Here is a 27239-nt window from a genome sequence, read left to right on the forward strand (position 1 = left end):
AGAATCCACAGTCCTGCTATAAATGTTCTGAAATCCACTATTCCTTTAAATTTAAGACAGCCACAAAACACCAGCTTGTATTCCTGGAGGAGAGCTGTGGGTTGAATTCCGTGCTAGTCCTACTCAGAGAACAGCTGAAGTCAACAGCTATGGATGACTATGATCTATTGATTTCATTGGACCTACCCTGAGTAGGACTAGAACTGGATACAACCTAGGCCTGTCCCTGTTGATTGGATCATTGAATATATGTGCTTGGCAACTGCTTCTTCTTGATGGGTTTTAATGACACAGAAAACATCCTCATTTTAAGACACACATACAACTTGAGCTTCAGATCACACACACACACACACAGCACTGGGTCTGTAGGCTTGCTTTTGCAACAGCAGCGTTTGCGAAACGTGCCTCAGGTGCCAACACTGTGAACAGGGAGAAAAGCATTGAAACGGAAGCCCCGCCTACAGTGGATGTGATCTGCAAGCCCTTGTCCTTGTGGATGTCTGTGAATTAGGATGCAAAAGGGCTGCAAAGGAGGGAGGAGAAATGCTGAGCCCCTCCCAGCTATGCCTCCACGCCAATTTTTTGTCCCCCATTGCCATGTAAAAAGATGTGCCCAAGATTTGTGGGTCTTTTTGAGAGCCAGCCATTACAGCAAAAATCTCCACTGTTGGAAAAGTAAACTGTAGAAATCCCAAATGAATTCGGCATTGAATACTTAAAAAAAAGAATTCCAACAGATTTTTCTTGTTACGGTGAAATTTTAACCTCCAGATTTTATGCAGCTCACTAGTAACACCTCCTGTGTGAGCCCTGTTGAAACAAAGAGTGTATTCTACTACAAGAGTATAGAAGTGTTTTGTGCAAGTTTCTCATGATTTCACCATCGGTGCAGATGCATGAGATGTTCCCAGTGCTTGTGCAACATGCTAAATCCGTCTGAATCCAACTGACTCCCAAAAGCACCCCGTGCCTTTCATACAGAAGTCACACTCATCTTAACAATCCTTGTTGTTGCCTATTACATCTAAAGTGGATCCAAGAATATTCATCTTGACAACTCTCTGTCATTCCAAACCAAAACCAAAACCACTTTAACAGGGTCTACTTCTTTTTGATCACCATCAAGGAGGTCAACAGCAAAGTTAGTTCAAACATATATAAGTGGTGATGGCAGGAAGATACTTAAAGACTGTCAAAAGAAAAAAAACTTGCTCTAAGCAGCTATCAAAACACATTTCTTGCGAGTTGAAAAAAGAAAATGAAAAAAATGGTAACCAAGAACTGTTTTCCTATCAAATCCTCCTCACTTTGTTATAAATAAGTATGCAGAACTGCGGATTTGAATAGTGTAAGGGAAAGCGGTTTAAGTGTTGCTTTAACTAATGTTTGCCTGATCCACAAACACACTAGCCAAGAAGAGCCTTTGGCTGGTTTGCCAATGTTGGGAACAAAGTCCGAGGAAACATCATTCATTTTAATAAGGCTTCTGCAAAAACATTTCGCTAGAAAACAGGTTGTGCAGAAAACACATTGCACAGGTACGAACAACCGTAAACACTTCTCTTTGCCAGGCCCAAAAAGCACCCCCGCTCGTGACTCTCATCTTGAGCCCTCCCAACAGACTGACAGAAAAACAACATGGGATCTGGTCATCAACAGAACAGACTGATATGAGGTACATTGCTGTCTTTTAAAAAAAATTATATATATATTATATTGGTCTACTCCCCATACCTACAGGCTTAAAAATACATTTTGTACACAAGGAATTCTGCCCCTTGCTCCTTCTCTCGTCCCACGGGACTCCGCTCAAGCTAGCGCTCAAAACTCTTCTTCCCCGTCAATGGCGAAATTGTTCTGCTTCTTCCGGACGTTCCAGTGCAAACATTCGGCCAGGCTTTCAAACCAGTCACTTACGGGGTCTTGGAAACAGATCGAAGGGAGAGGGTAACAAGAGGTAGTAATGCTGATACTGCAAGACAGAGGAGAATTGCCTTCAATTAGGGCAGATCCAAAGGAGGATAAAAGTTGACTCTCAAGATGCTTTATTTTGCTCCACTTATGAACCGCTCCCTAAGAAACGTCTCGAGGCAACTGAACAATGACATCAGCAATAAAAACATATTGGGTTGTATCCAGTGCTACTCCCATTGCAATGAATGGGCATGACTAACTTAGCTGGGTACAATCCACTGGGTTGCATTCAAGGTCACAAACCTCCTAGAAACATATGGTTTGCTATAACCCAACTCTTCACCCCCATTCCCCCAGCTCAGTGGTCAGAGCATCTGCTTTGCATGCAGAAGGCTCCAGGTTCAGTTCCCAGCATCTCCAGTAGGGCTGGAAGAGAGACCCCTAAATGAATCCTTGGAGAGCCGCTGCCAGTCAGTGCAGACAATACTGGCCTAGATGGACCAATGGCCTGACTCGGTATAAGGCAGCTCCCTATTCCCCTGGGTCTTAAGGGAAGGGGTATAGGTCAGGGGTAGAACACATGCTTTGCATGCAGAAGGTCCTAAGTTTGATCTCCAGGCAGGGCTGGGAAAGGAGATGCCAGGGATTGTACCTGGGGAGCCACTGCATCAGTGCAGAAAACACTAGATTTCTAGCTAGAGGGACCAATGGCCTGATTCTGTATAAAGGTATATAAAGGGGAGGGACTGCCTGAGCCAGTGCCTCAGCATAGCACAAAGTGTGACACTTAAGAGTCACGCTTGGAGTCGGATGGAAAGCCTGCCCCTCTTTAGGGTGAAAATTTGATGTCTGAATGGTTTTTGTTCCCCAGTTGAGAGATGAGGGAAGTGTCATTGCCTAATATGTTGGAAAAAGTGGTTTCTATACCCCCAGGGCGAGAGCCTGGTGGGAATAGCTTTTTTCTTCCCCCTTGAGTGACAGGCAAGGGGGAGTGTTTGGTATGCGTGTGCATTATTTGGCTGTGTAGATTTGAGTGGTTCTCACGGTGTGGACATGTGAGTGTGCTGTTTTTAGGACGTGAGGCTGAATTATATGAGTGCTTCTAGAGTGTGATTTGAGGTGTGCTAAAATAGTAAGCTCGAGTGTGTTGGCTTAGAATGTTGATATGTTTGAACATGAGCGTGTTTATTTTATTTATTTAATTTAATTTATATACCGCCCTAAGCCCGAAGGCTCTCTGGGCGGTGTACAAAAAGATGTTGATCTTGTAAGAGTGTGTTTGAGTAAAATATTTATTTTCAACTCTAGCTAGATGAAATAAGCGTGTTTTTTTAAGGTTTCTTTTTTTTTCTTGAAGCCTAGGGAATATTTTGTTAAGTCTATGTTATGATTTTTTTCATTGTATTGTAGCTAATTTTATATGTAATGTTTATGTTGGTACTTAATGTTTATGTAATGTTTATGATACTAAATGTATATGAAATGTTTATGTTGATACTAAATGTCTGTATGTTGATACTAAAGAGTTAATTACATGTTATCGATCGTGGGTTTTTTGTATCTGCTGTTTTAAGATGTTTTGACTTACATTGTACACCACTATATAACCGGTATATACATGGTTTAATAATAATAAATGGTAGCTTCCTACGTCCCCAGTAAAGGAGATGGCCTGATCCTGGCTTTTGCTTTGCCCATTACAATAGTGATCTCTAAAAATTAACAAGAGGTGGCAAGGGAGAATTCTTCCATACATCTCCTACATTTCCCAGGTACTAAATATAGAGCCTGCTCCCAAGCCAATGCTGGGGTCTGTTTCTTGGTTGCACTAAAGCAGGTGTGGGAACCTGTGCCTGTGGGAACTTCTGTGGGACCGGGTGCTGCTGAACTAAACTCCCATCATCCCTGACCACCAGCCATGCTGGCTGGGGCTAACAGGAGTTGGAGTCTGACAACACCTGGAGGGCCCCACAGGTTCCCCATCTCTGTAATAAAACACGATGGATTGTTAGGCACAAGATTTTCTAGATAAAGCAGATATTTGTTGAGGTCACAGCCAGCCCATGCATCTAAATCACTCTCATACCACTTTAACCAGTCCTGGCTTCTCCCAAAGCATCCTGGGAAGTGTAGTGTTTGAAGGAGACCCCTATTCCCCTCACAGAGCTACAATTTTCAGAGTGGTTTAACAATCATTCTCTCTTTCCAAGGAACTCTGGGAATTGTAGTTCTGTGAGGGGAAAGAGGAGTCTCCTAACACCCCTTGGCACCCTTAACACACTAGTTTCCAGGATTCTTAGGGGGAAGCCATGCTTTAAATGTATAGTGCAGATGTGGCCTTTATATCAAGGATATACCACTCTAACGGTCACGGAGAATCCTGGGAACTGTAGTTTGTAAAGGGTGCTGCCTCACAGAGCTACAGCTCCCAGGACCCTTAACATACTACAGTTCCCAGGATTCTCCATGACTGTTACAGAGTGCTTGAAATGTATGGTGTGAATGTGATTCTTGCTCTTTGTCATATGTATATTTAGCTTTAGCCAAGAGTGCCAGACAATCTCCAAAACTCAAAAGGACACCCTCACCTGTCCCCATGGCAGATTTCCTGTCTCTTCCGCCCGTCAAATGAAACCCATGCTGTGTTCCTGGCGTCGGGAGACAGCATGATCTGAGGAGAGAAAAAAGCTAATTACTTCCGAAATTTCGCAGCAAGGAAAGCCTCTCTGTTAGGTGGAGGGAAAACCACGGAAGTGTCTCCCTTTACTACAGAGTTTGCAACCAACATGCAACGATCTATTCTTATTTAACAAGCTTGACACACTGCTTACTTCACAGGAGACCTCAAACTGCTTTACAAAACAAGAACTAACAAAGCACGGCCATGACTTTGTAAGTTAAATTTTTTACCGTTAACATCTTAACTGGTGTCGTTTGATGGCGTCTGCAAATTGTAGGAGCGCACATTTTAGGGCATTATAATCACACAAATGTTAAGAAGAGCCTCGCAAAAGGCCCATCTAGTCCAATATCCTACTCTCACAGTGGCCAGGTGCCCATGGGAAACCCACAAGCAGGACTTGGGTGCAACAGCAACTCTCCCCACTTGCGATTCCCAGCATCCTGCCTCTGATGATGGAGGGAGAACACATGCTGGGGCAGGCAACCATTTTTCTGTTGAGGGTCACATCCCCTCAAGTGGGATCTGCTGGAGCGGGGGGGGGGGAACACAAGCTGGCACTGGGCAGAGCCAGAGCCAATGAAGGGCAGAAGTACTCTGGAGTAACTGATGTGGAATAAAGACCACCCTACTTCAATTTTCAGCATGGCTACCTGAGATTAGAATTTCCAATCCTATACAGGTCGACTCAGATGTAACCCTCACCTGCTTTAATGGGGTTACCTGCTTCTCCCTCCCAATGTTGCTCTTTGAAGCTGCCCTGCATGACTCCTGTCCACCTCTGGAGGCTCACAATGTAGGAAGCCTGGCAAGGGCCCTTGGGCTGTGGTGCTCAAGCTTGGGAACCCCGCACAAGGGATTTTGACAGGTGGACGGGAAAATCCATCTGTCAAACTTGCAGCGCCATAATGCCCTGCCCACCCTCTACCGTGGGGTGAGGCTAGATAAAGATCTAGCCCCCAAACCCAAAATTTCTGCCCACCCATGGCTGAGAATCTCATGGAGTCTTCAAACAAAGCTGTGAACCGCTGAATCAGAATTTGACCTTTCAGTGGGATTTAAACATGTTTTGGCACATCACCTAAGCAAGCTATAATTTGTTTAGTTACATAACAGACCGCTTAGGCTTGTTTGTTTTGTGTGCGTGTGTGTTTTAGGTATTTTTATCCCTTTATTCATTCCAAGAGGCACAGCACAAAAGGAAAGAGGGACTGGGAGGGAGGAGGAGAGGAAAAAAAGGAAGGCCAGGCACTAGTTCTCACTGACAGAAATCTTGCCGTGAGCATCAGGAATGGGAAAAAAATCCTAGAGAGGAAAAGGAAACAGATTCAGAACACACCTTCAGTTCCACTCCAGCAGGAACTACGATGGGCCGGAAGGAGAGCGAGTGCGGGCAAATGGGGGTGATCATGATTGCAGGGACGTTTGGATGGATCATCGAAGCGCCCGCCGCAGCTGCGTACGCCGTGCTGCCCGTGGGTGTGGAGACAATGACACCTGAACACAAGGAACAAGCGCCAGTTACATTGACTGCCTTGCCTATTCTTTAGATGGGGAAGATCCTTGGCAGCAGGGCTGTACAACTTATTTAAAATATGAAATAAGATCTTAAAGGGCAGGCAGGATGGTATGGGTGCAGTCGGTTCAATAAATAGCATGGGGCCAAAACATTTACGGCTTCCAAGGACAAAGGCAGCACTTTACATCCGGCCCACTTTACACTGGTAACTAGTGCAGCTGACTGCTGATACGATAAGGCGTTGCTGAGGCTGAGTGCCCCCCACAAAGGATTCTGACAACTGGGTTTTGGATCAGGTGAACCCAAGACTTTCTGCGCTGCAAAGCAGGTGCTCTGCACCTGAGCGATGAATGGTCCTCGTGAACATAGGAAGCTGCCTTCAACTGAGGTCAGGTCAATGGTCCATCTAGCTGAGTGTTGTCTACACTGACCAGCAGTGGCGCTCCAGGGCTTCAGACACGGGTCTTTCCCAGCTCTGTCAGGTGATACCAGGGATTGAACCTGGGACCTTGTTCATACACAGCAGCAGCTCTGTCAGTGAGCTCTGGATGCTCCCTTTAATACAAGAAACGGCTTATACTCCCTGTGTCTGTGATCTCTTTGAAGAGCTGCATTTGCCCTTTAATAGAATCACAGCATTGAAGAATGGGCCTAATAGGCCACCAAGTCCAGCCCCCTACCTGGTGTGGGAATGCAGGGTAAAGCATACCCGACAAGAGCCTGTCCAATTGCCTCTCGAATGCCTCCAGTGATCCGAGGTCATTGGTTCTGTGGCTGTACTACTCTAACCGTTAGAGGAGGTTTTTCCTGATGTTCAGCCGAAATCGGGCTTCCTGTAACTGTATTTCCTTGTAAAAAGAAGCTGCCTTATCCCGAGTCAGATCACTGGTCCATCTAGCTCAGGATAGCTTAGGTGTACTAGCAGTGGCTTAACAATCCAACCTGGGGTTTAACCTGGGGCCTTCTACATGCAAAGCAAGTGCTCTACTGCTGAACTATGAATGCTTCAAATGAACACATGAATCTGTGTTCCACAGGCCATTGGGTCTGTTTAAGCTCAGTCTTGTCTACACTGACTGGCAGCAACTGCAGACAGAGGGGTCTTTCCCAGGCCTACCTAGAGATATCAGGGACTGAACCCAGGACCTTCTGCATACGGAGAACAACTGCTCTTTGCAGAGAGCGGAAGACAGGCAGCATCTCTGGTTCCTGGCAAACATTAAGTTGTGCTCACCATCTCCTTGCACCGTGGTTATAAGATGCCCATCTAGGAAGACATCCACGTTGGAGAGGTACGACGAAGGGCCCCGGTCCACTACAACTTCATTCAGGACCTGGTGATAACATTATGGAGAAGTCATCATTTATGTGAGAGGATAAATACCTGTCGAAATTCACTAGAAAACTCTGTTATCAGATGTTCTTAAAAATCCATTGTGCCTATATACAGCGCCTTGCGAAAGTAACCAGACCCCTGACCAATGCTCTCATATTGCTGAATTACAAATGGCACATTGTAATTTCGTTCTGCATGGTATTTTATTTTGAAACACTGAAACTCAAAATCAATTATTGTAAGGTGACATTGGTTTTATGTTGGGCAATGTTTGTAAGAAACATAAAAAACTGAAACTTGTTGCTGCGTCACCCAACACACCAACCTGATATTGAATGGCTTGCTTGAAGACATCTTTCTCTAGGCTCGGAGATATCAGCCCATTTCCTTCAATCCCATTTTGAATCATCGCTTTCTTTTCTCTGTGCTCCTTGACAACTTTCACTTTAAGCCTGCTTCGGAGAACAAGCGCTGCATTGCCTGCGTGGGGAAATGCAAAAGCTAGCTATGTTGGATCAAGTTCAGTAGGTGCAGGTTCTTCCAGGGAAGGTTATATGCATAACAAACATGCATTTGGTACAACAAACTCATCAAGGCCAAAAAGGCCATCCAGTCTGGCACACTCTGGTTCCAACACTGGCCAATCCAGGGAGAAAGCTGTAGCACGTGTTCTATTTATTATGTATTTATTATTTGATTTATATCCCGCCCTTCCTCCCCGCAGGAGCCCAGGGAATTGTAGCCCAGCAACGTCTGGAGGCACACTGGATGGGAAAGGCTGCATTGGGGACTGTACTGTTTGATACAACTCCCTCCCACAAGATCTCCGGCATGCCTCTTCCCTAAATACATTTCGTAAAGCCTTAAAGACCTGGCTCTTTCAACAGGCCTTTGGGATTTCCGGGGAGGGTTAATTACTGGATTGAATTGCCTCCTCTCCTGTTTTAATACCCTGTTTTAATATCATTGTTGCTGCTGTAGTGTTTTCCTATTGTTTTTATATTGTACTATTGTATTTTATCTTATTGTGCTTTAACCGCTGTACGTCGCCTAGAGTGGCCATTGGCCAGATAGGCGACACAGAAATTAAATTTATTATTTATTATTATTATTGATTGCAGCAATTTGAAAACCCTCATATTGTAGTAGTTGTTTTTTAGTTTTAAAGAAGCGTCAAAATTACATTGCTTCTGCATGAGGGCATTATAGAGTTGGGAAAGGTTCAGAAATCCAAAATGATCAAGGGGATGGAGCAACTCCCCAATGAGAACAGGTTACAACATTTGGGCCTTTTTAATTTAGAGAGGAGGCAGGACAGAGGTGGATGAAATTATGCATGGGATGGAGAGCGAGGATAGAGAAAAGCTTTTTCTCCCTCTCTCGTAAGACCAGGACTTGGACATTCAAGGAAGCCAAATGTTGGAAGAGACAGAACAGACAAAAGGAAGTACTACTTCACATAGCACATAGTTAAAACGATGGGATGCACTTCTACAAGAGGTAGCGATGGCCACCAACTTGGATGGTTTTAAGAAGAAGATGGGCCAAATTTAAGTAGGAGAAGGCTAACAGTGGCTACTGACCACAATGGCGATGTTCGCCCTCCACTGTCGGAGGCAGTATGCTTCTGAATACCAGTTGCTGGGAACTGCAGGAGGGGAGAGAGCTGTTGCACTGAGGCCCTGCTTTTCGGCTTCCCACAGGGTCATCTAGTTGGCCGCTGTGAGAACAAGATGCTGGACTAGAAGGGCCACTGGATCGATCCAGCAGCCAGGCTCTTATGTTCAGTTACCGATTTGGCATAAATGCTTACCTTCTATAACCTGAGTCACTTGGGACTGAAAGTTCTCAAAATTGAACGGGGTAAGAAATCCCAGCGACCCCAAGTGGAAAGCCATGACGGGAGGCACGCTGCCCTGTGGACAAAAAGAGGATGGTGCTCAATAGTTGGACAAACGGCACCCTCTGCCCCTGACTATTAGGATCAAAGCACATTCTGTTTTTAACAGGTGTTGTCACAAAATACGGAGGCCAAACCGATGACACAAAAATAAATCAGTCTTGCAAAGAAGCCTACGGGTATTACTAGCTGGCAAATTTTTTAGTAGCAGCCCACTTGTTCAGATGGTTACGGTGGCCTAAGACAGGGATCACCAACATGGTGCCCTAGAGGTCATCCCCTGGAATCCACAAAGCCACTGAACCATCCCAGCATCATCTGCCCCCTTGGTCACGAGGTGGTGAGGGTGGTTACCTTTTCCTTCCCTGAGAATTACATAGAGCTGAAGGAAGAAGTTGGAAGAGTGCTGCTCTTTCTCACTTCCACTTTCAGCTCTATCATGCTTTTTTTAAGGCTCGGATTTATGCTACTGGACCAGCTTAGAAAAGCAAAGTGTGTGTACGCACTTGCTTTGTCTGCCCTCTCTTGTAGGATGGGGGAGAGGAGTGACCAGAAGGGATGGCACCCACAGCACTTGCTCAAAAAGCCAAATAGGCCTAAAAAGGTTGATGGGTCCTGCTCTAAAAGGAAAACATAACTCTGCACAACAGAGGTGGATTAAGCAGTAAGTTAATAATTGAAATAAAAATAAACATGCACCAAAGGTGCCTAGCTCAGCCTTTCCCAACTAGTGGGACACCAGATGTTGGTGGACCACAACTCCCATCAGCCTCAGCCAGCATTGCCAATGGTCAGGAAAGATGGGAGTTGTGGTTCAACATCATCTGGTGGCCCACTAGTTGGGAAAGGCTGGCCTAGACTGTTGATAAGCCTGCATGTATTTAATTTTGCACAGCCTCCCATTTGTGATTTTTTTTAAAAAAAGTGGGCATTTTTGCCACATATTAAAAGAACTTATAGTTAACACCAAGCCCTTGGAAAGGGATATAACAGAAACTGAACTAAAATAAATAATTACTGGGATAGGGGGGAAAAAGACAAGGGTTAGTGTTAAGGTCCTTTGGAAGAACATACAAAATGCCAGAAAGTGTTCCAAGTGGACTTGATAATGGAGAAATCTCAATGAAATGTTGTTGGTTATAAGCTTACCGGGAAGAGTGAAGAGGCATAAAGCAAGGTCCCATCTCCCCCCAGGCAGATGATAAAGTCTATCTGATTGGAGATGTCGTCATAGTCTAAGAAACAAAACATTTGAAATTTTAAAAATGCCATTTTTAATTCCAGTCCTATCCAATGAAATGAACTGAAATGCCATGGTGTAAATAGGAAAAATATATCATTGCCGCGGCTTATAGCTCAACCCTCCTTCAGCTATGCCGATTGAGCTCTACTCTGCCTGTTTTTGCTCTCCTCTTCTTGCTCTTGCCTCTTTTCTTTAAGGGAACAGAGGTGGCACCTGCATTTGTACTTTATGGTAAGTCAAGAGACAAAGTTAAAAGCAGGTATTTACAAGATTCAAAATATAATTAAAATCAACAGAAGCAGATTGAAACAGATGCCAGTTTTTACAGATTTGGACAAGCTTGCCTGAACTAAAATGTTTTTAGCAGGCACTAAAATGGGTAAGCCACAGGCATCTGTCTGAAGTCAATAAGCAGGGAGTTCCAAAGTGTAGGTGCTGCCATGCTAAAAGATCCATTTTTTTTTAAACAAATGTGGAACAAATATTATGTGGCTCCTGTAACAGTGCCAGTTGTGCACATCGAAGCAGCTGAGAGGGCATATACGGGTAAGACAATCCCTTGATCTCTTGCTAGCGTTTTAGCGCATATTTCTCTTAACATACACATTTCTGTATGCAATTTTTCCTAATATGCACATTTTTTGCAAGCAATTGCCCCTTATTTAATGCATTTTGTTAGTTATTTTCACTATTATAAGCATTTTGATGCACACCTTCCCCTAATACATGCATGTTTGTACATGTTTGATTGGAGAACTGATCACAAAATCTGGAGAGTGCAAATTTCAACGGTTAGCTATGTTTTGGTCCGCGCATTGTTTCAAGAGGTGCGAGTTAGGTCATTTTGCATCTCAATGCGAGCCAAACCAAATCTCTCCCCGTCCCTTTCTACCGTGCAAACCCAACCAATAAGGTATTTTTTTTAAAAAGAAGAGTACTTCCAAACATGTACAGAGTGCCTTTGCCCCCACCACTACAGCCTATAACCAAACATTTGGAACTGAAGAGAAGGATATCCTTCCAAGGCACATGGCTGGGCTTCCATGTAGGTTTGATCTGTGGCAACTCCCCTTGAAACGGATTTAGATGCAAGCAGGGGTAGTTACCTTCACTGAAAGTGCAAAATTTCTTCTTCACTGGTCCAAAACTATCATCGTTTATGATGGCTGGGTCTTCCAGGACTTTCTTTTCCACGTACACAATCATACTGTTTACCTGAAAATTGACGGTGGGGGGAGATAGAGAGCAAAAACACAACAAAATATTAAAAACTATCTAAACACAAAGACGAGCAGGAAGGCTTGGTTTCTTAAAACGAGCAACATTCATCTGGGACAACAATATTTATTTGTATTTATTTATTTATTTTAAAATCCTACTTTTTTTTTAGGAAAGCAGGTTGCAATTTCAAATAAAAACCAATCCCACTTGACAATAAAATACCCAAAACAGTACAACTAAACAGACTACTAGTGGGTTAGATTTTTGGGGGGGCAGGCTAGTGACATTTGTGGACTTATTTACAAGGCTGCGCTACATATAAATGCAGCTTTGTTATAGAGCCTGACTACCTACAGCAGCCTTCACCGACCTGGTGCCTGCTGATGTTTTGGATTACAATTCCCAGGGCTGATGGGAGTTGTAGTCAAAACATATGCAGGCACCAGCTTGCTGAAAGCTGATCTCTAAGGAAGCCAGATGCTTTAGACCAGCCTTTCCCAACTAGTGGGCCACCAGATGTTGTTGGACCGCAATTCCCATCTTTCCTGACCATTGGCAATGCTGGCTGAGGCTGATGGGAGTTGTGGTCCAACAACATCTGGTGGCCCACTAGTTGGGAAAGGCTGCTTTAGACCTTGGGCTATTATGACCATGCTTGGGTAGGGCTGATGGGAGTTGTGGACTACAACATCTAGAGGGGTCCATGTTGGGTGACCCTGATCCAAAACATAATTTGTCAAAGGAGAATAGCTTAACTGGGGAGGGTAAGAGGTGTTCGTAGCCTCCCACATTTGCCAAATGGAGACCAGGACCTTTATGTATTTGTGAAAGCTCCAAATTCTCACTCTCCCCACCCTGTCCCATTGGGCACAATAGAATTTGACTTTAATGAGCCATGCTGAGCATGCAGTATGATCGCTCTTGCTTCACTTCTTCTGTAGCGCAAGCTTAATGCGACGTCTGAACTGGCTTAACGTGATCACAGTGTGATGTTAGCAAACCAGCTTAGCCTGACGTTCAAACCTGGGGTTTATGGTTCTTTCGCCCGAACAAGTCAGGATTGTTAGCCAGATGTACACCAAAGCATGTTGTGGTTGGCTTACAAACCCTGGCTCATTAGGGAAAAACAAACAAAGATCCTTGGTTTCGATGCCACTGAGCCACTGCCCTCCCCAAGATCTCCCCCCCCCATAAACCATCCACAAAATCTTTTCAGAAGGCAAAATAGAAGTAGTAACTCACAAGGTGCCAGCAAAAAATAATAATAATGTCAATGGAGTGATCATTTCAGCATAAGAGAGGAAATTGCAGTTGCCTAGCTCTCCCAGCTGAAAGAATGAATGGGCACAGCCACAACCAGTTTAACCAGTCAGAGCTTCCTGAAGGAACAATAGGAATTACGGTTTTATGAGGGAACCAAGTGATCCCTACCACTGAGATCACAGCATAACAAATTTTCAGCCTGACTAGTTTGAAACTCTGAAAATCCCCCTATATGTGAGGTTGCTACTGTGATAGGTAGTTGTTCAAAAAAAATGCAGGGTTTCAGCAGTCCCAGTGCCCTTCAATGTAGAAACAAAACGAGCAGTTCATGCCATGGCAAACTGTCCTCTGGTACAGAAAAAATGGCACGGTCACCACCAGAAACTCTTCTTGATGTTACTTGCAGCCAAGGCCCAGTTCGGTTTGAGTTTTGGAAATTTTATTACTGATTTCATTTTATTAATAGCCCACCCTTCCTCATATAAGGAGCCCAGGGTGGCAGACAGCAAATGATAAAATACTAAAAACATTTTTCCAAAAAACCTTAAAAAGTTCTCTTAAAAAAAACCCCTTTAACACAGTCTTAAAAAACAGCTTAAAAGCCATTCTGCTACAGATGCAGACTGAGATAAAGGTATATCTTTGTAGCCCTTCATATTGCAGAAGTCCTGGTTTGAGCTCGCTGAGTCAGAGAAGTCCAGCCTACCTCTGTGAGATACATGCAGAGGTCTTTGAAGGGCTGCAGGAGACTGGCATCCCGGATTTTTTTTATAACAAGGACACTCTTTGGAGGTTTGTTCCATGTCAACCGCTGGCTTGCTGGGTCCTGAATGTGCCTGCAAAAGACAAAACGGGGGAAACCAGGTTGCATTTTCTCTTTTTGAGACAAATCGAGTTAACCTGGCCAGTTTATGCAGTTGACACAACCTAGCTTTTCCAAGAGTGAGCTGCTTCAGCGACAGATGGCAGATGATCAGGCCAAAGGCCCATCTAGTCCACCATCTTGTCCTCACAGCGGCTTTTAGGAAGTCTGCAAGCAGGACCCGGGTTGGGAGTCCATGTGTTAGAGACCCAGGTTCAAAATCCCCACTTAACCACACAGCTTACCAGGGGTTGATGCAAATGCTAGCCTTACTCAAAGACCCATTTAAGTGGACAGACCTGACTAACATAGTCCATTAATTTCAGTGGGTCTACTCAAAGTAGGACTTCATTGAATACAACCGTAGGTGATCCTGAGCCAGTCTCCATCTCTCTCCCTAGCCTACCTCACAGGGTTGTTGTGAAAATAATCTATGCAGATTTTTTTTGCCTAAGAACCTCAGCAACTGACTTGATCTTCACTATTTTTTCATACGAGTCCACTTGTGTGTCCCTGTACCGATGATCCCCAAATGTAATGATGATTTTTTAAAATGCTTCTTTAGCAATAAGCATCTCACCCAGCTTCCCTCCCCGCCACACTTCCTTTTGCTTTTGTATGAATGCTGTTGTAACCTGTTTAGCATTCTGATGCTTAATCAAAAATCATTTTATAAAAATAATAATGGGCAGATCAATCCTAACCCCAGCTGGGCAGTAGTGGGGCATGAACAAGCGGCACGGCCACTGCCATGGTCACCGCCCCACCACTCACACCAGGTGGGGTGGGGCAGGCAAATCCCTGTTCTGTGCTATGCCAGCCTGGAGCTGGTGTAGCGAACGGGCCTCATGCCCATGCAAGGGCTGCAATGGGTCCAGCTCAAGATCTGGTGGATTCAGTCACTGTCTCTCAGCCTAACCTGCCCCACGGGGCTGTTGTGAAGATAAAATTGGGAGGGGACAACCATGTTTGCATGCCACCTTGAGCTTCTTGGATGAAAGGTGGGATATAAATGTAATAAATAAGTAAATAAATAAATTCTGGGTGCAACAGCCCTGTCCCTTGAACATTTCCAAAAGAAAAGCTCTGCGCTGAAGAAGTGATACTGGCATCAGTGTGCGGGAGGAGGTCAGCACAGAGAGAGAGGAGAGAGGAGAGACAGAGACAGACCTTTGCACTATACACCCTCCTCCCCCAGTGTGGCAGACCGGGGGCTTGGCTTGCAGCCTAAAATAATAATTAGAAGTAGCAGCATTTAAAATATAATTCAGGGTTCAGTTGGGTTGGCAGGTTAGATGGCGGACTGGTCAAAGCTTATCAGCTGACCACTCACTATTTGACAGTGATCAAATATTGTCAAGTATTCCATGAATCCGTCACGATGATGCTTCCTGCTCACTTAGCACAATGGGTTGGCATCCAAGTGCTACTCAGAACTAACTACAGCAGGGCCCTAGTTTTCAGCGTTCCGCTAATACGGCAGTTTTCAATTAGAGTAATTAGAGTAAGGCCCCACTCATACGGCACTTGTTCCACTTTTACGGTGTCGGGCATTATTTTATTGATGGAGTTCTGCTTTTCGGCGGGTTCCGCTTTTCGGCGGGGATCTGGAATGTAACCCGCCGTATGAGTGGGGCCCTACCGCACCTAAGTTGGTCATGACCATTAATTTCAATGGATTTACTCTGAGTAGAACTAACTGTGGATACAGCCCAATGCCTTTTAAAACCTAACACTTTTTTTAGAAGCTGCCATTAGTTTGCTTTATTTCTCTTTTCATTTCCTCTTTTTTAACATAAAAAATTGCAACTGTAGGCTGAAGGCGGTGTTCCAGAATAAAAGTGAAAGAGAAGTAACTGGTCAGTGAATCATTCACATTTCTAGACACCTTACCAAACACCGATAACATTTATAGTAATTCGTTTTAAAATGCCATTCTTACACAACAACTAACCAATGTTATTTAGCATAATTTAGCGGAAGTATCACAAGAACATCGGGAGCCTGGCTGCTGTATCTGACCAAAGGCCCATTTAGTGCAGCATCCTGTTCTCACAGTGGCCAACCAGATGCTTATGGGAAGCCCAGAAGCAGGAAGTGAGCACAAGAATATGCTCCCTACCAGCAATTCCTGGCAACTGGTTGTTCTGAGGCATTCTTCCTCTGATAAAAGCTTCTTATATGTTGTTCTAACATGCACAATGCTTTAAAAAAATTGCTTGGACATTTGGTCCAATTCTAGGTCAGCTTTGACACTGCAAACCAGGTGCGGGGAACCTTTGGCCCTCCAGACGTTGCTGGACTACAACTCCCATCAGCAGCAGCTCAGTGGCAGAGCATCCAGTTTGCATGCAGAAGTTCCCAGGCTTAGCCCCCGGCATCTCCAGGCAGAGCTCAGGGAGGCCCCTGTTTAAACCCTTGGAGAGCCCCTGCCAGTCAGTAGAGACAATACTGTGCTAGACGGACAAATGGTCTGACTCGGTATAAGGCAGTTTCCCATGTACCCCTGTGCAGAATGCCAGACAATCCACAGCACAGCACAGATGAAGGCGGCGGGGGGGGGGATGCATCTTAAGATGTTTAAAAATAAATCTACCCCTAGTTCAAAATGTGAAGAGGAAGAAAACAGTCAGAAAACACACTCCTTTGGAGACTGATTTTTAATTGCTAGGGGATTAAGAATGCCCATGAGAGCCAGTGTGGCGTAATGGTGGACCAGAGAGTGCTGGACTACGACCTGGGAGACCAGGGTTCAAATCCCACACAGCCACAAAGCTCACTGGGTGACTTTGGGCCAGTCATGGCCTCTCAGCCTCAGAGGGAGGCAAAGGTAAACCCCCTCTGAATACCACTTACCATGAAATCCCTATTCGTAGGGTTGCCATAAGGCAGGCCATTTGCATTTCAAGAATGCCCGCGGGAAAGGGAGCTCCCCAGTGCTGACTTTTATTTGCCCACCAAGGAACCTGAGCTGTGGCTATAAAATGGGTTTCAGAAAAAGAAAAAGCATCCCTTCCTCATACCTGGAACCAGGAAAGAGAATGAAGGATTTCAACACAATCTGCCCAGCCTTGTGGGGGTCAGCTTTGAGAACTAGAGATCAGTTCCAGGATGACAAAGAAATCCAAAAGGTTTGGCTGGTAAAATGCAAGGTGGAGAAACCCTCTTCCCTTTCGCACTACTCACCACTTCCAACCAGCGCTCGCAAACGAGCAATCGCTAAGACGCTGGAATATCTTCATGGCGTTCTTCACACAAGACAGAGAAACAACACGGCCAAAGTTGGCACCGGGGGTAAAAAAAGGCCCTGAAATAATCTTTTGGAGCCAAACTGCTACCTTTGATAAAACATCACGCCCGCCAAGCTCAGACAGCCTCTGTTTTCAGATTGCTTCAGTCAAAAAAAAAAGGCAGGGTAAAACTTTCCCATCTTGCAAAAGAAAAAGTGGCCTTCCCTAAAAGGAGGTGACAAATTTCTTAACAAAAAGATCCCAAGAACTACCAGATTAGAAAAAGGAGGAGTAAAACATAGGATATTTGTTAACTATTCCTTTTGTTCCTTTGGGTCGTTTTGCATAACAGCTGCAAAAAAGACAAAGCTTTAATCAACACCAGACTTGGTGTGCCTCCATGTAGCAATCTGTGGCCATCCCAAATTTAATCTTGGATTTTGTTAAAATCCCTCTTATTTAAAAAGAACAGAACAGAGAGAGTGAGAGAAGCTTTCAATCAGCGGGAGTGAAAAAAAATTTTTTTTGGAAGCTACACGTATTCAAATAAATAAATAAATAAAAACAAGTTCTGAAGAAGGCTGAAGAAGATCTCCTGGTAAAATGTTAAAGGCTCAGCTGCATTTCCCCCTCTTGTCAACTGAGGAACTTCCCCACCTTGCCGGCTGTTCTGGAAGGCGGCTGGGGTTACAATTGGCTCGTCTGTCTGGGCAATTAAGGAGCTCTGAGAACCTCCTCGCTGTCATTATATTGTACAACCCCGGCTCGACCCAGAGGGAGGAGCAGCAGCAGGCGGCCGCCCGCTCAGCTGCCAGAATCCGGTGATAAACATGCATGATGTAAGTCCAAAGTTGAATAAGCGGCAATCGCCTCTTAACCCATCGGCTCCCAAACTCTTCATGGGATGGGGCAGAGTGGAAAAGGAGCCTGCCTACAAGATCCTCTGTGCAAGAACTGGACAAACAGGGAACAGGTGAAGGAGCGATTTGGTTCCTGCCCTCTGGGACGTGGCTTGCTGCAGCCACACACCCCTCTTTGTCAGCTTTTCTTAAAGGGCTTGTCAGGACGCGGCAGCTTCTTCGATTGCCCACCTGCCAGGCAAGAAGCTGTACCGTCTCCTGCTGGCATAATTCTCCCCCCCCCAGCTAGAATCAGCAGCTGGATCAGTGGGGACTGGAGAAGGCAGAGAGGGGGAACACAAGAAAAGAAATAAAATAAAAACATGCAAAAAATTTAAGAACGCAGGTTGCTTCGTTCAATATGCGCTTTGTTAAACAAAACAAATATTAACAGCCTCTCCCAGCAGATTGTGCTTGAGACGGCATTGACCAAGTTGCTCAATTCAAGTCATGTTACGTTCCTCCCTTCCTTCACTCTGGGCCAGAATTAAGCAAAGCTAAGGGTGGGGAAGTGCTGGTCTTCTGGAAGCCAAAAGGGGAGTCGTATTTCAAGTACTGATATCAGGACTGGAGCTGGGCTAATCTAGGGCACCCTTTTGGCAACTCGGTGCCCTGCAGATGTTTTGGACTACAACTCCCATTAGGCCCATCCCAGGCGGGGCTGACTGGTCTTAAAAACAAGCGCCGTAGGAAGCAGCCCTATACTGAGTCAGGCCGTTGGTCCGTCTGGCTCAGTATCGTTGGCACCAACTGGCAGCTGCTCTCCAAGGTGTCAAACAGGTTTCAAGCCCTCCCTAGAGATGCTGGGGATTGACCTGGAACCTTCAGCTGATGCTTGGCTACTCCGCTATAGTCCTTCCCTAACTGCATGCTACGCTAGTCCTTGGCAGCATGATTATGAAGATGCCACTCACTTGACAGGTTAAAACCCATATGTATGCTTTGAAAAGGAAAGAAAAAGGATACAACACCATTTATTTCCCACCCCCACAAAAGATGAATTGAGTTCCTACTGGGAGGAAGGTTGGGACATCAACCAACCAACCAACCAACCAAATAAATAAAATGAACTTTGGATGTGAAATATAATTAGTGAACAACATTGACGCAACACTGTACACCTTAAAAGACTTCCACAAACCAAAAGGTTTACAAATGCTGAAAGTAACAAACGTGATTTAAAACAACAAAGAGTCTTGTGGCACCTTAAAGACGAACGGTTTTGTGGACTCAAGCCACCTTCGTTAGATATGTCTGATGAAGTGGGATGCACTCCACGGAAGCTTGCGCCATAATAAATGCATGAGTCTTTTAAAGGAGTGGGGGAACCTCACACTCGTGGGTCAAATGTGGCCCTCCAGGCCTCTCAATCTGGCCCTCAGGACTCTCCCTAGGCTGTTCCCCCACGCCCAAACCACTGCTCCGCACAATCCTCGAGCATTTTTGCCTGGAATGTGCCCTTGAACTGTGCCTCTTGCCTGGAGGTGTTTAGAAATCCCTTGATTTCTGCATGCCTGGAATGTGGTCTACCGAAACCACATCCATTGCTCTGCTCGTTTTGCCTCTGGCCTCGCCAACCACTGGCTTGCTCCACCCCACAGCTGATTTTCTCTAGACTAGGCAAAGCCAGCCGCTGATCGAGCAAAACAAGAGGAACTGATGCTTTTGGAGTATGGCCATAACTATTGGGTGGGTGGATAGGCTGCACAGGCAGGGCAAGGAGAAGCCTGTTCCTAAAATTTATTTCACCCCGTGAGGCTGTTCTGAATGCTGCTGGAAAGGATTTTTTTAAAATAAACGGAGGAGGAATCTCATTTGTATGCTTAAAAGAGGGCAAGCCAGTGGAGACTGGTCCAGTAGGACGAAGGGGGGACTGCCCCACCAATCTCAGTCTAACCCCCATCTACCTGCCTTCTTACATACAGTCAGTCCAGGGGGGTGACCCTGGCTGTCAGCTTCTTCCTCCTTAATCTCACTGCTGCCCTTGTAGAACTTCGGCAAGGAGGAGGGTAGGGCCATAACCAGAATGAGTCAGCTCTGACTCCATCTACTGTTTGGCTCTACCAGTCCCAACGGGCATCAGCCGCCATTGGTAGGCGCCAACCCTAAGTCTCTATTCATCAATGAGAACAGAATTTGACATTTCTTAATGTGCGTTCACCTTTCACTAAGCATACTACTGCAAATATGGTTTATGATTTATTTAATCATCATTATTCATTGTTAAATATCACTTAATGCCAAAAGAGAATTCTAAGTGGTTTAGAGGTATAAAAAACAATTACACTAAAACGGACTGGTATATGCTGCGACAGTGTTATACTGATGCAGACATTAATTGCATGTACCAAATAATTGTTATTTCTCTTTTTAAAAATTCAATACAATTTAAAAACAAAATTACACAAACATTGAAATATAAGCATCTATAAATACACAATATAACAATCCAATATCCATAACTAAAGATGCCATTAAAAATCCCATTAAAGCACAGCAATTAAAAGACCGACATTTATTTATTTTATTTAGTAAAGCAAATTGATAAACCACTTCATACCATAAAGCCACCGAAGCGGTGGTAAGATAAAAACAGAATAAAACACAAGTTCTAAAAACGAGGTGCGCCTGGTGCCAACACTGTTATCTTTTCGGTGCCAGGTCAAGACTTTCCTCTTCTCCCAGGCATTTTAGAATGTGTTTTATATTGTTTTAAATTTTTAAATTGTGTTTTAAATTGTTTTTTAAAAGATGTATCTTAAATTGTATTTGTTTTTAGTTACTGTAAACCACCCAGAGAGCTTCGGCTATGGGGCGGTATACAAGCATAATGAATAAATAAACAAACAAACAAACAAAAACAAACAAATAAATAAAATCAATATAATTCCATCAATGACTGGGTTACACCCTCAGGGAAAACCTTCCTAAACAAAAATGTCTTCAACGGAGCGCCTAAACATCACCACCTGTCTGATTTAGGTTGGTAATTATTCCAGAGATCTGGAGTTGCAACACTAAAAGTCCAGTTTCAAGTAAAGGCAAGCCCACCTGTGGGGCATATTGGTACTCTCAGCAGTGCCTCATCTGAGAAGCACAGTCGCCAGGGAGGGATACAGTGGGCAAGGTGGTTCCTTAGATAACCTGGTCCCAAGTTGTTTACAAAATACCAAGAAAACACACACACAAATACCACAGAGACTCATTTTCTAACACAGTTTTGGTACGTCATAGCCTGGATTTAAGACTCCAAAAGACAAGATAACCCTACCTTTCTTGGACTACAAGGGAAGACCACAATTGGATTGACATCGCCACAAACACTTTTTGAACCAGGTTAGCAACAGAGCATCCTTCGTTTGGAAAGTATAAAACAGCCACTGCCAACTCACAAGGATACACCTTACTATATTTTAAGAGATGGCTGTCCTCCATTGGATCAGAACCTGGTGGCACTATAAAAAGGCTTGCAACTTGACAGTCCATTTTTGGAAATTCTATGCCAAAATGGGGTAAACTTACTCACTGTTTACAAAGTAATAACGCTTCAATAAACTGAACAACTTGCTGTAATCTCTTTTTTATGGCAGAAAGAAAGAAGCAATTAAATGACAGCAACTCCAAACAAGCTCATAGGTTAAACTCCTTTTCAGCACAGCACAGTGTATTGCCATAAATGGACAGCCAAATCTATGAATGAATTCAACAGAACAGGTTGAAGCACACGTATGCATGTATGAGAACGAATTATGAGGCTGAATTATTCAACAGCGGACAATCAGATGAATAGGATCGTGACCATTCTCGCACTTACATGATAGTTTTGGGGTTCTGCAGCATGCAGGCTTTTGGTCCAAACGTGGTCACTGGGCATGGTCCATGCAAGGAGCGCGTCCTCCTGAAAGAACGAGGAGACAGTTTAGTCAGTTCCTAGATTATCTATGGTTCTTAGAGACACTTTTTGAAAAGTTAAACTAAAGAAAGACAGCTTCAACTGGGCACACAAAAGCACCATAATAAGAAAACAGGATCACTCGGCTCCAAATCCAGCCATTTAAAGTGTACTTGATTTCAGCAGGAAATATGTATCCCAGTCTATATCTGTATCAGATTTGAAATTGTTTTTTCATTCAAATGGCAGACAGTCTACTGGGGTAGGAGAAGCCACCAGACTGTACCCAGCTAAGTCGTACTCAGAGTAGACCCGCTGAAATGAATGAACCTTAGTTGAAAATGGAAATGGACTGCCTTCAAGTCAATCCCAACTTACAGTGACCCTATGAAGAGGGTTTTCATGGTAAGCGGTATTCAGAGGGGGGTTACCATTGCCTTCCTCTGAGAGGCAGTGACTGGCACGAGATCACCCATTGAGCTTTATGGCTGTGTGGGGATTCGAACACTGGTCTCCCAGGTCGTAGTCCAACACTCTAACCACTACGCCACACTGGCTCTCAGAACTTTAGTTAGTCATGTCCATTAATGTCATCAGTTCAACTCTTGAGTAGGAGCAGAATTGGATACAACCCACTATCTGCTCATCGTTCCCAAAATCTCAAGCTTTCCGTTTGGATGTTTATTCTATTTAATGCAGGGGTGGGCAAACTGAGGCCTAGAGGCTGAAGGTGACACTCTGGGCCTGTTTATCCAGCGCTCAGGACTTTGCCCGGGCTACACCCCTCACCAGCCCTGTTCCTTGCCCTGCCTGATTGCTTTTGCCTGGCTGCAATGTGTCCTTCACCTGTGACAAGGCATCCTACTTGCCCAGCTAGAAATGGGTAGGTAGACACCTCTGACTTTGGGGGGCTAGAATATAGCCTACTGAAAAAAAGGTAAGAGGCAGATCTTGTTGCTCCACCCACTTTTCCTTCTGGCCCCACCCAGCTCTGGAATGCAGACCTTGCGAGACTGAACAAAGGGCAACGTGGCCTTCAGGATAAAAAAAGGTTTCCCATCCTGATTTAATGGATTCATATTCCAGCGTAGTCCTAATACTCTGAAAAGCATTCCTAAAAATTTATCAAATAGATCCAAACTGAGTTCTTGGTGCAGGATAAATGCTGGAGGCCCCTGTGGCAGTAAGAGGGATTTCACAGCATTGTGTCACTCAGCAGGCCATACACAACCTCCTGAGTATTTCATGCAGGGGAAAAAAAACCTATAAATTGCACAATACACAAGCTATATTTCGAATGACTAACAAGCATACTTCTCATCAGCTATCCTGCATATCCGTACAACAAATAAATCATCACACACTCACACAGTCCACCTGAACAGCATTATGTCATGAAAGTTTTGTAGGTACATTTCATATGCTCTGAGCTGTGTGTCCTCCATGCTAATTTTTTTTAAAAAAAATAAAACTGTGCACTCAGGCAATCCAAAATCTGTGCCTCCTCCACAAACACTAGAATTTTTATCCGGCAACTCCTTCTGGCTTCTAAAATTTCCGCAGGCATTGCCTGCACTCTTTGAATCATAAGGAAGTGTGTTTAAGCATGAGTTTGGTCGCCACAGGCAACAAGTAACTGCAGGTAGATGAACAACAGGGTGGAGGAGGAACAATGGGAGAGAAAAGCAGCGGGCTGCTATAGGAGGGATGGAGCTGTCTGCCCCTCCTCTGCCAGCCCCCCCTCCTGAAAGTTATTGCAGGCTTGTACATTTGGTGGGGCTCATTTACATGACTGTCATGAGAGCTAGAAACTTGCTTCTTTTCTTTTAAACTGAAAGCTCAAAAAGCCAAATTCCACACAGCCATGGAACCAAAGCACACAGACAGCACTCCTGCCAGGAGGCAAAACCAGGCGGGCAAGCCTACAATCAAAACAGCAAAGGAGTTCAGCAATTTTTCTGTTACAACCATAAATTATAACAGCTGTAACAAGCATTTGCCAACATGACAGTGTTCACCTTCAAATGTATTTGTTGCATTTGAGTTGGGACTGTTAGCATGCTTATGAATTTTGGAAGCAAATTCTGCATCAAATAACATTAATTATGGGAGAGAGTCTCTCCGCAATGTTAGTCTTATTCAACTGGATTGAGGAGGGTATTTCTGCTGAACGAAAGTTCCTAGTAAAGCTATTGTTGGTCAGAGCTACAACAGCATGTGCCAAGAATGGAAAAACCCTCAAGTCCCATCTAGATTTGATGGAAATGGACAAACTGACCAACTCAGTTCATAAGAGAGACAGAAGTCTTTGTAATGCAAATTCTGCTGACAGGTGGTTATGTTTTGTAAACTACTGGAGCAGCCTTTCCCAATCAGTGTGCCACCAGATGTTGTTGGACCACAACTCCCATCAGCCTCAGCCAGCATTGCCAATGGTCAGGAAAGATGGGAATTGTGGTCCAACAACATCTGGAGGCACACCGGTTGGGAAAGGCTGTACTGGAGTATCAATCATGCAAATATAAGACTTGAAAGAACTTTATTTCTGTAAACCATGAATGATGAATACAATGTATTTATATTAAAAAAACCTCTAACAGACATTAAACAGACATTGTTGCATTACCCAGTTTCCTCTTTGAAAGTGGAAGCAAAGATAAAGTAAGGCACAAGGGGCTGCCCAGTACAGTGGCAACATTTCAAGGTGGAATAGATTGTTATTGGAGCCCCTGCCGCTGACAGAAGCCCCAGCTATCCTCCTCCCCCCCACCACCAACAGTGCACAGTAAAACTAAATGCACATAAGATGGCGACATCACATTTTGGAATTTCCCCATCCCTGCAAACCATGTCCAACAAAGCAGAGCAGAAAAAGTAAACTCCGAAATGCAATGGGACTTGAGGGTTTCCCATAGCAATTTTGGAGGGTGCATTCCCACCTCTGGTCCTTCAAAGCATTACAGTCTCACACATTAAGATGCAAAGAATGCTTTCAAGGGTGGTGGTGACAAGCCTCCCTCCGTGAACAGGCCTGGCGTCAGCAGTTGGACAGGTCAGGCACTGGCCGAGGCTCCCGGGGGCTTGGAAGGGCTGACTCAACCCTACAATGCTGCCATTCCCCACTTTCCCCGCTGTGCCCTTGGATGCTTTTCAGCAGTGCCGCTTTCAAATGGGAACCAAACTCAGCTCCCATCAGTAGTGGGAATTATCCATTTTATAAGTTACCCAAAATGTAATCCCCCCTAGATCTATAAATTTTATTGATTTCATAGTCTGGGTAGTCTGGGTAGATTTTATAGTTCTATGGGTTAACCCTAACTCTGCCTGGTGGGGGCAGAGTTGGGGGGCCTCAGCAGTACCATGCTGTGGGCCCCTCAAACTCCAGTGCTAGTTTTATCTGTAAGCTCTCAAAGGGACAAACAACCAAGCCATTCAATATTTTTGGTCCGTCCTTTTTGGTATGTTTCACAATCTGTACCAGTGTGCTGAGTTTTTAAAGATTTAAATACCACCTACAAGATCACCTTCTACAATTGGTCCAAAGCCTCATTGCAAAACAAACCACATTACATCACACCATTATAATATGCTGTAAATTCAGCCTATCAATAAACATGACTAAGCCAGTGTGGAAAATCAGTCATCACAAGTTACTAGCACTTCTGCTCACAACACACCTACATGGCACAATTCAACACCCTAAATTAGAGAACTATTCCTCATTAGCTCCCGGCCAAGCAGCCTGGAGACAAATTTAGTTCACCAAATGACCAGAGAAGCGGCGTAAATAAATGGTCACTTCCCTGATCACCTGCAGCGAAGAAAACCTTTGCCCCCAGGACAGCCTGAAATGTGTAAATGAATATACACAGTGGACCATGCACATGTGCATACACAGTAGGCTATGCTGTACTCCAAGGGTAGCCAACATAGTGTCCTTCAAATGTTGAGACTGAGACTCCACCTCCCATAATCTCTGACCACTGGCCATGCTGGCTGCGATGTGTGGGAGATGGAGTCCAACATCATCTGCAACACATATGGAGAACCTTTGGGCCTCCAGATCATAGAATAGTAGAGTTGGAAGGGGCCTATAAGGCCATCAAGTCCAACCCCCTGCGCAATGCAAGAATCCAAATCAAAGCACTCCCGACAGATGGCTGTCCAGCTGCCTCTTCAATGCCTCCAGTGTCGGAGAGCCCACCACCTCTCTAGGTAATTGATTCCACTGTCTTATGGCTCTAACAGTTAGGATGTTTTTCCTGATGTCCAGTTGAAATCTGGCTTCCTGCAACTTGAGCCCATTATTCCGTGTCCTGCACTCTGGGACGACCGAGAAGAGATCCTGAGAAGGGATGCTGAACTACAACTTCCATCAGCCCCAGCAAGCATGGCCAATGGCCCAGAAGGATGGGAGTTGTAGTTAAGCAACATCTAGAGTTCCTCTCACATTATCTGGAGGGTCACAGGTTGGCAACCCCACCTGAGACCTTCCAGATGTTTTGTTAGACTACAGCTCCCATCATCCCTGACCATTGGCCATACTAGCTGGGGCTGATGGCAGCTGGAGTCCAACAGCATGCCACAGGCACCACAGTAAGTGGCACTTTATGTAAACTCGAGAGCTTCAAGCAGGTGGGTTTCAGATGCCTTCCCAAGGACTGTGGCTAGCTACATCGCATATCCTAAATCCCTGTCCCCACCCCAACACACCCCAGGGAACCCCACATTTTCACTCACTGCCAAAAGCAGAGCTAAGGCCACACCCGCACCATACATTTAAAGTACGCTTGCGCAAATTTAAAAGTCATGGCTTCCCCCAAAAGAATCCTGGGAACTGTAGTTCATGGAGGGTGCTGGGAATTGTTAGAAGACCTCTATTGTGCTGCCAAAGCCACACTTCCCAGAGTTTCCTGGGAAGGGAGATTGGCTGTTAAACCAACCTAGGAACTGAGGGGGAAGGGGGGGCTCTTGACAACTCTCAGCACCCTTAACAAATGACAGTTCCCAGGATCCTTTGGGGGAAGCCGTGACTGTTTAAAGTGTTATAATAGTGCGGATGTGTCTTACGACAACAGATGTTTTGTCATTCTTTGTGTATGAAGCAGAAGCAGGGCTTTCCCCATTGCAAGATTGCGTAGGAGATTGCTACACCAATGTTTGTGTGAAACTGAAAGTGGGCTTCATCCCCTCCTCAACAGCCAGCATTATTTTTTTCCCCGATTGCTTATATTCTACTTTATAGCCCCTACCTGGGGATTTATAGGCCTACCTGGA

The 27239-nt window shown here is 44.7% G+C and overlaps 1 protein-coding gene across 4 annotated transcripts in view; it reads right to left on the bottom strand.

Annotated features, from left to right (window-relative positions):
* Positions 1-1456: 1456 nt before the first annotated feature.
* Positions 1457-27239, bottom strand: part of NADK (NAD kinase) — a 41538-nt gene continuing 15755 nt past the window's right edge. For 3 of the 4 annotated variants that reach the window (XM_061600502.1, XM_061600499.1, XM_061600500.1), the window contains 10 exons: positions 21885-21968; positions 13786-13915; positions 11702-11810; positions 10502-10587; positions 9266-9368; positions 7778-7932; positions 7351-7450; positions 5937-6094; positions 4506-4588; positions 1457-1975 (listed from right to left, as the gene is read on the bottom strand). In XM_061600502.1, coding sequence (XP_061456486.1) covers positions 1825-1975; positions 4506-4588; positions 5937-6094; positions 7351-7450; positions 7778-7932; positions 9266-9368; positions 10502-10587; positions 11702-11810; positions 13786-13915; positions 21885-21968 — 1159 coding nt within the window. In that variant the 3' untranslated portion in view covers positions 1457-1824. Of the gene's footprint in view, positions 1976-4505; positions 4589-5936; positions 6095-7350; positions 7451-7777; positions 7933-9265; positions 9369-10501; positions 10588-11701; positions 11811-13785; positions 13916-17127; positions 17904-21884; positions 21969-27239 lie in introns of those variants that run through there. The other variant, XM_061600503.1, reaches the window with a different exon arrangement.

Source organism: Rhineura floridana, chromosome 18, assembly GCF_030035675.1.
Source record: "Rhineura floridana isolate rRhiFlo1 chromosome 18, rRhiFlo1.hap2, whole genome shotgun sequence".
In the NCBI taxonomy this organism is placed as follows: Eukaryota; Metazoa; Chordata; class Lepidosauria; order Squamata; family Rhineuridae; genus Rhineura; species Rhineura floridana.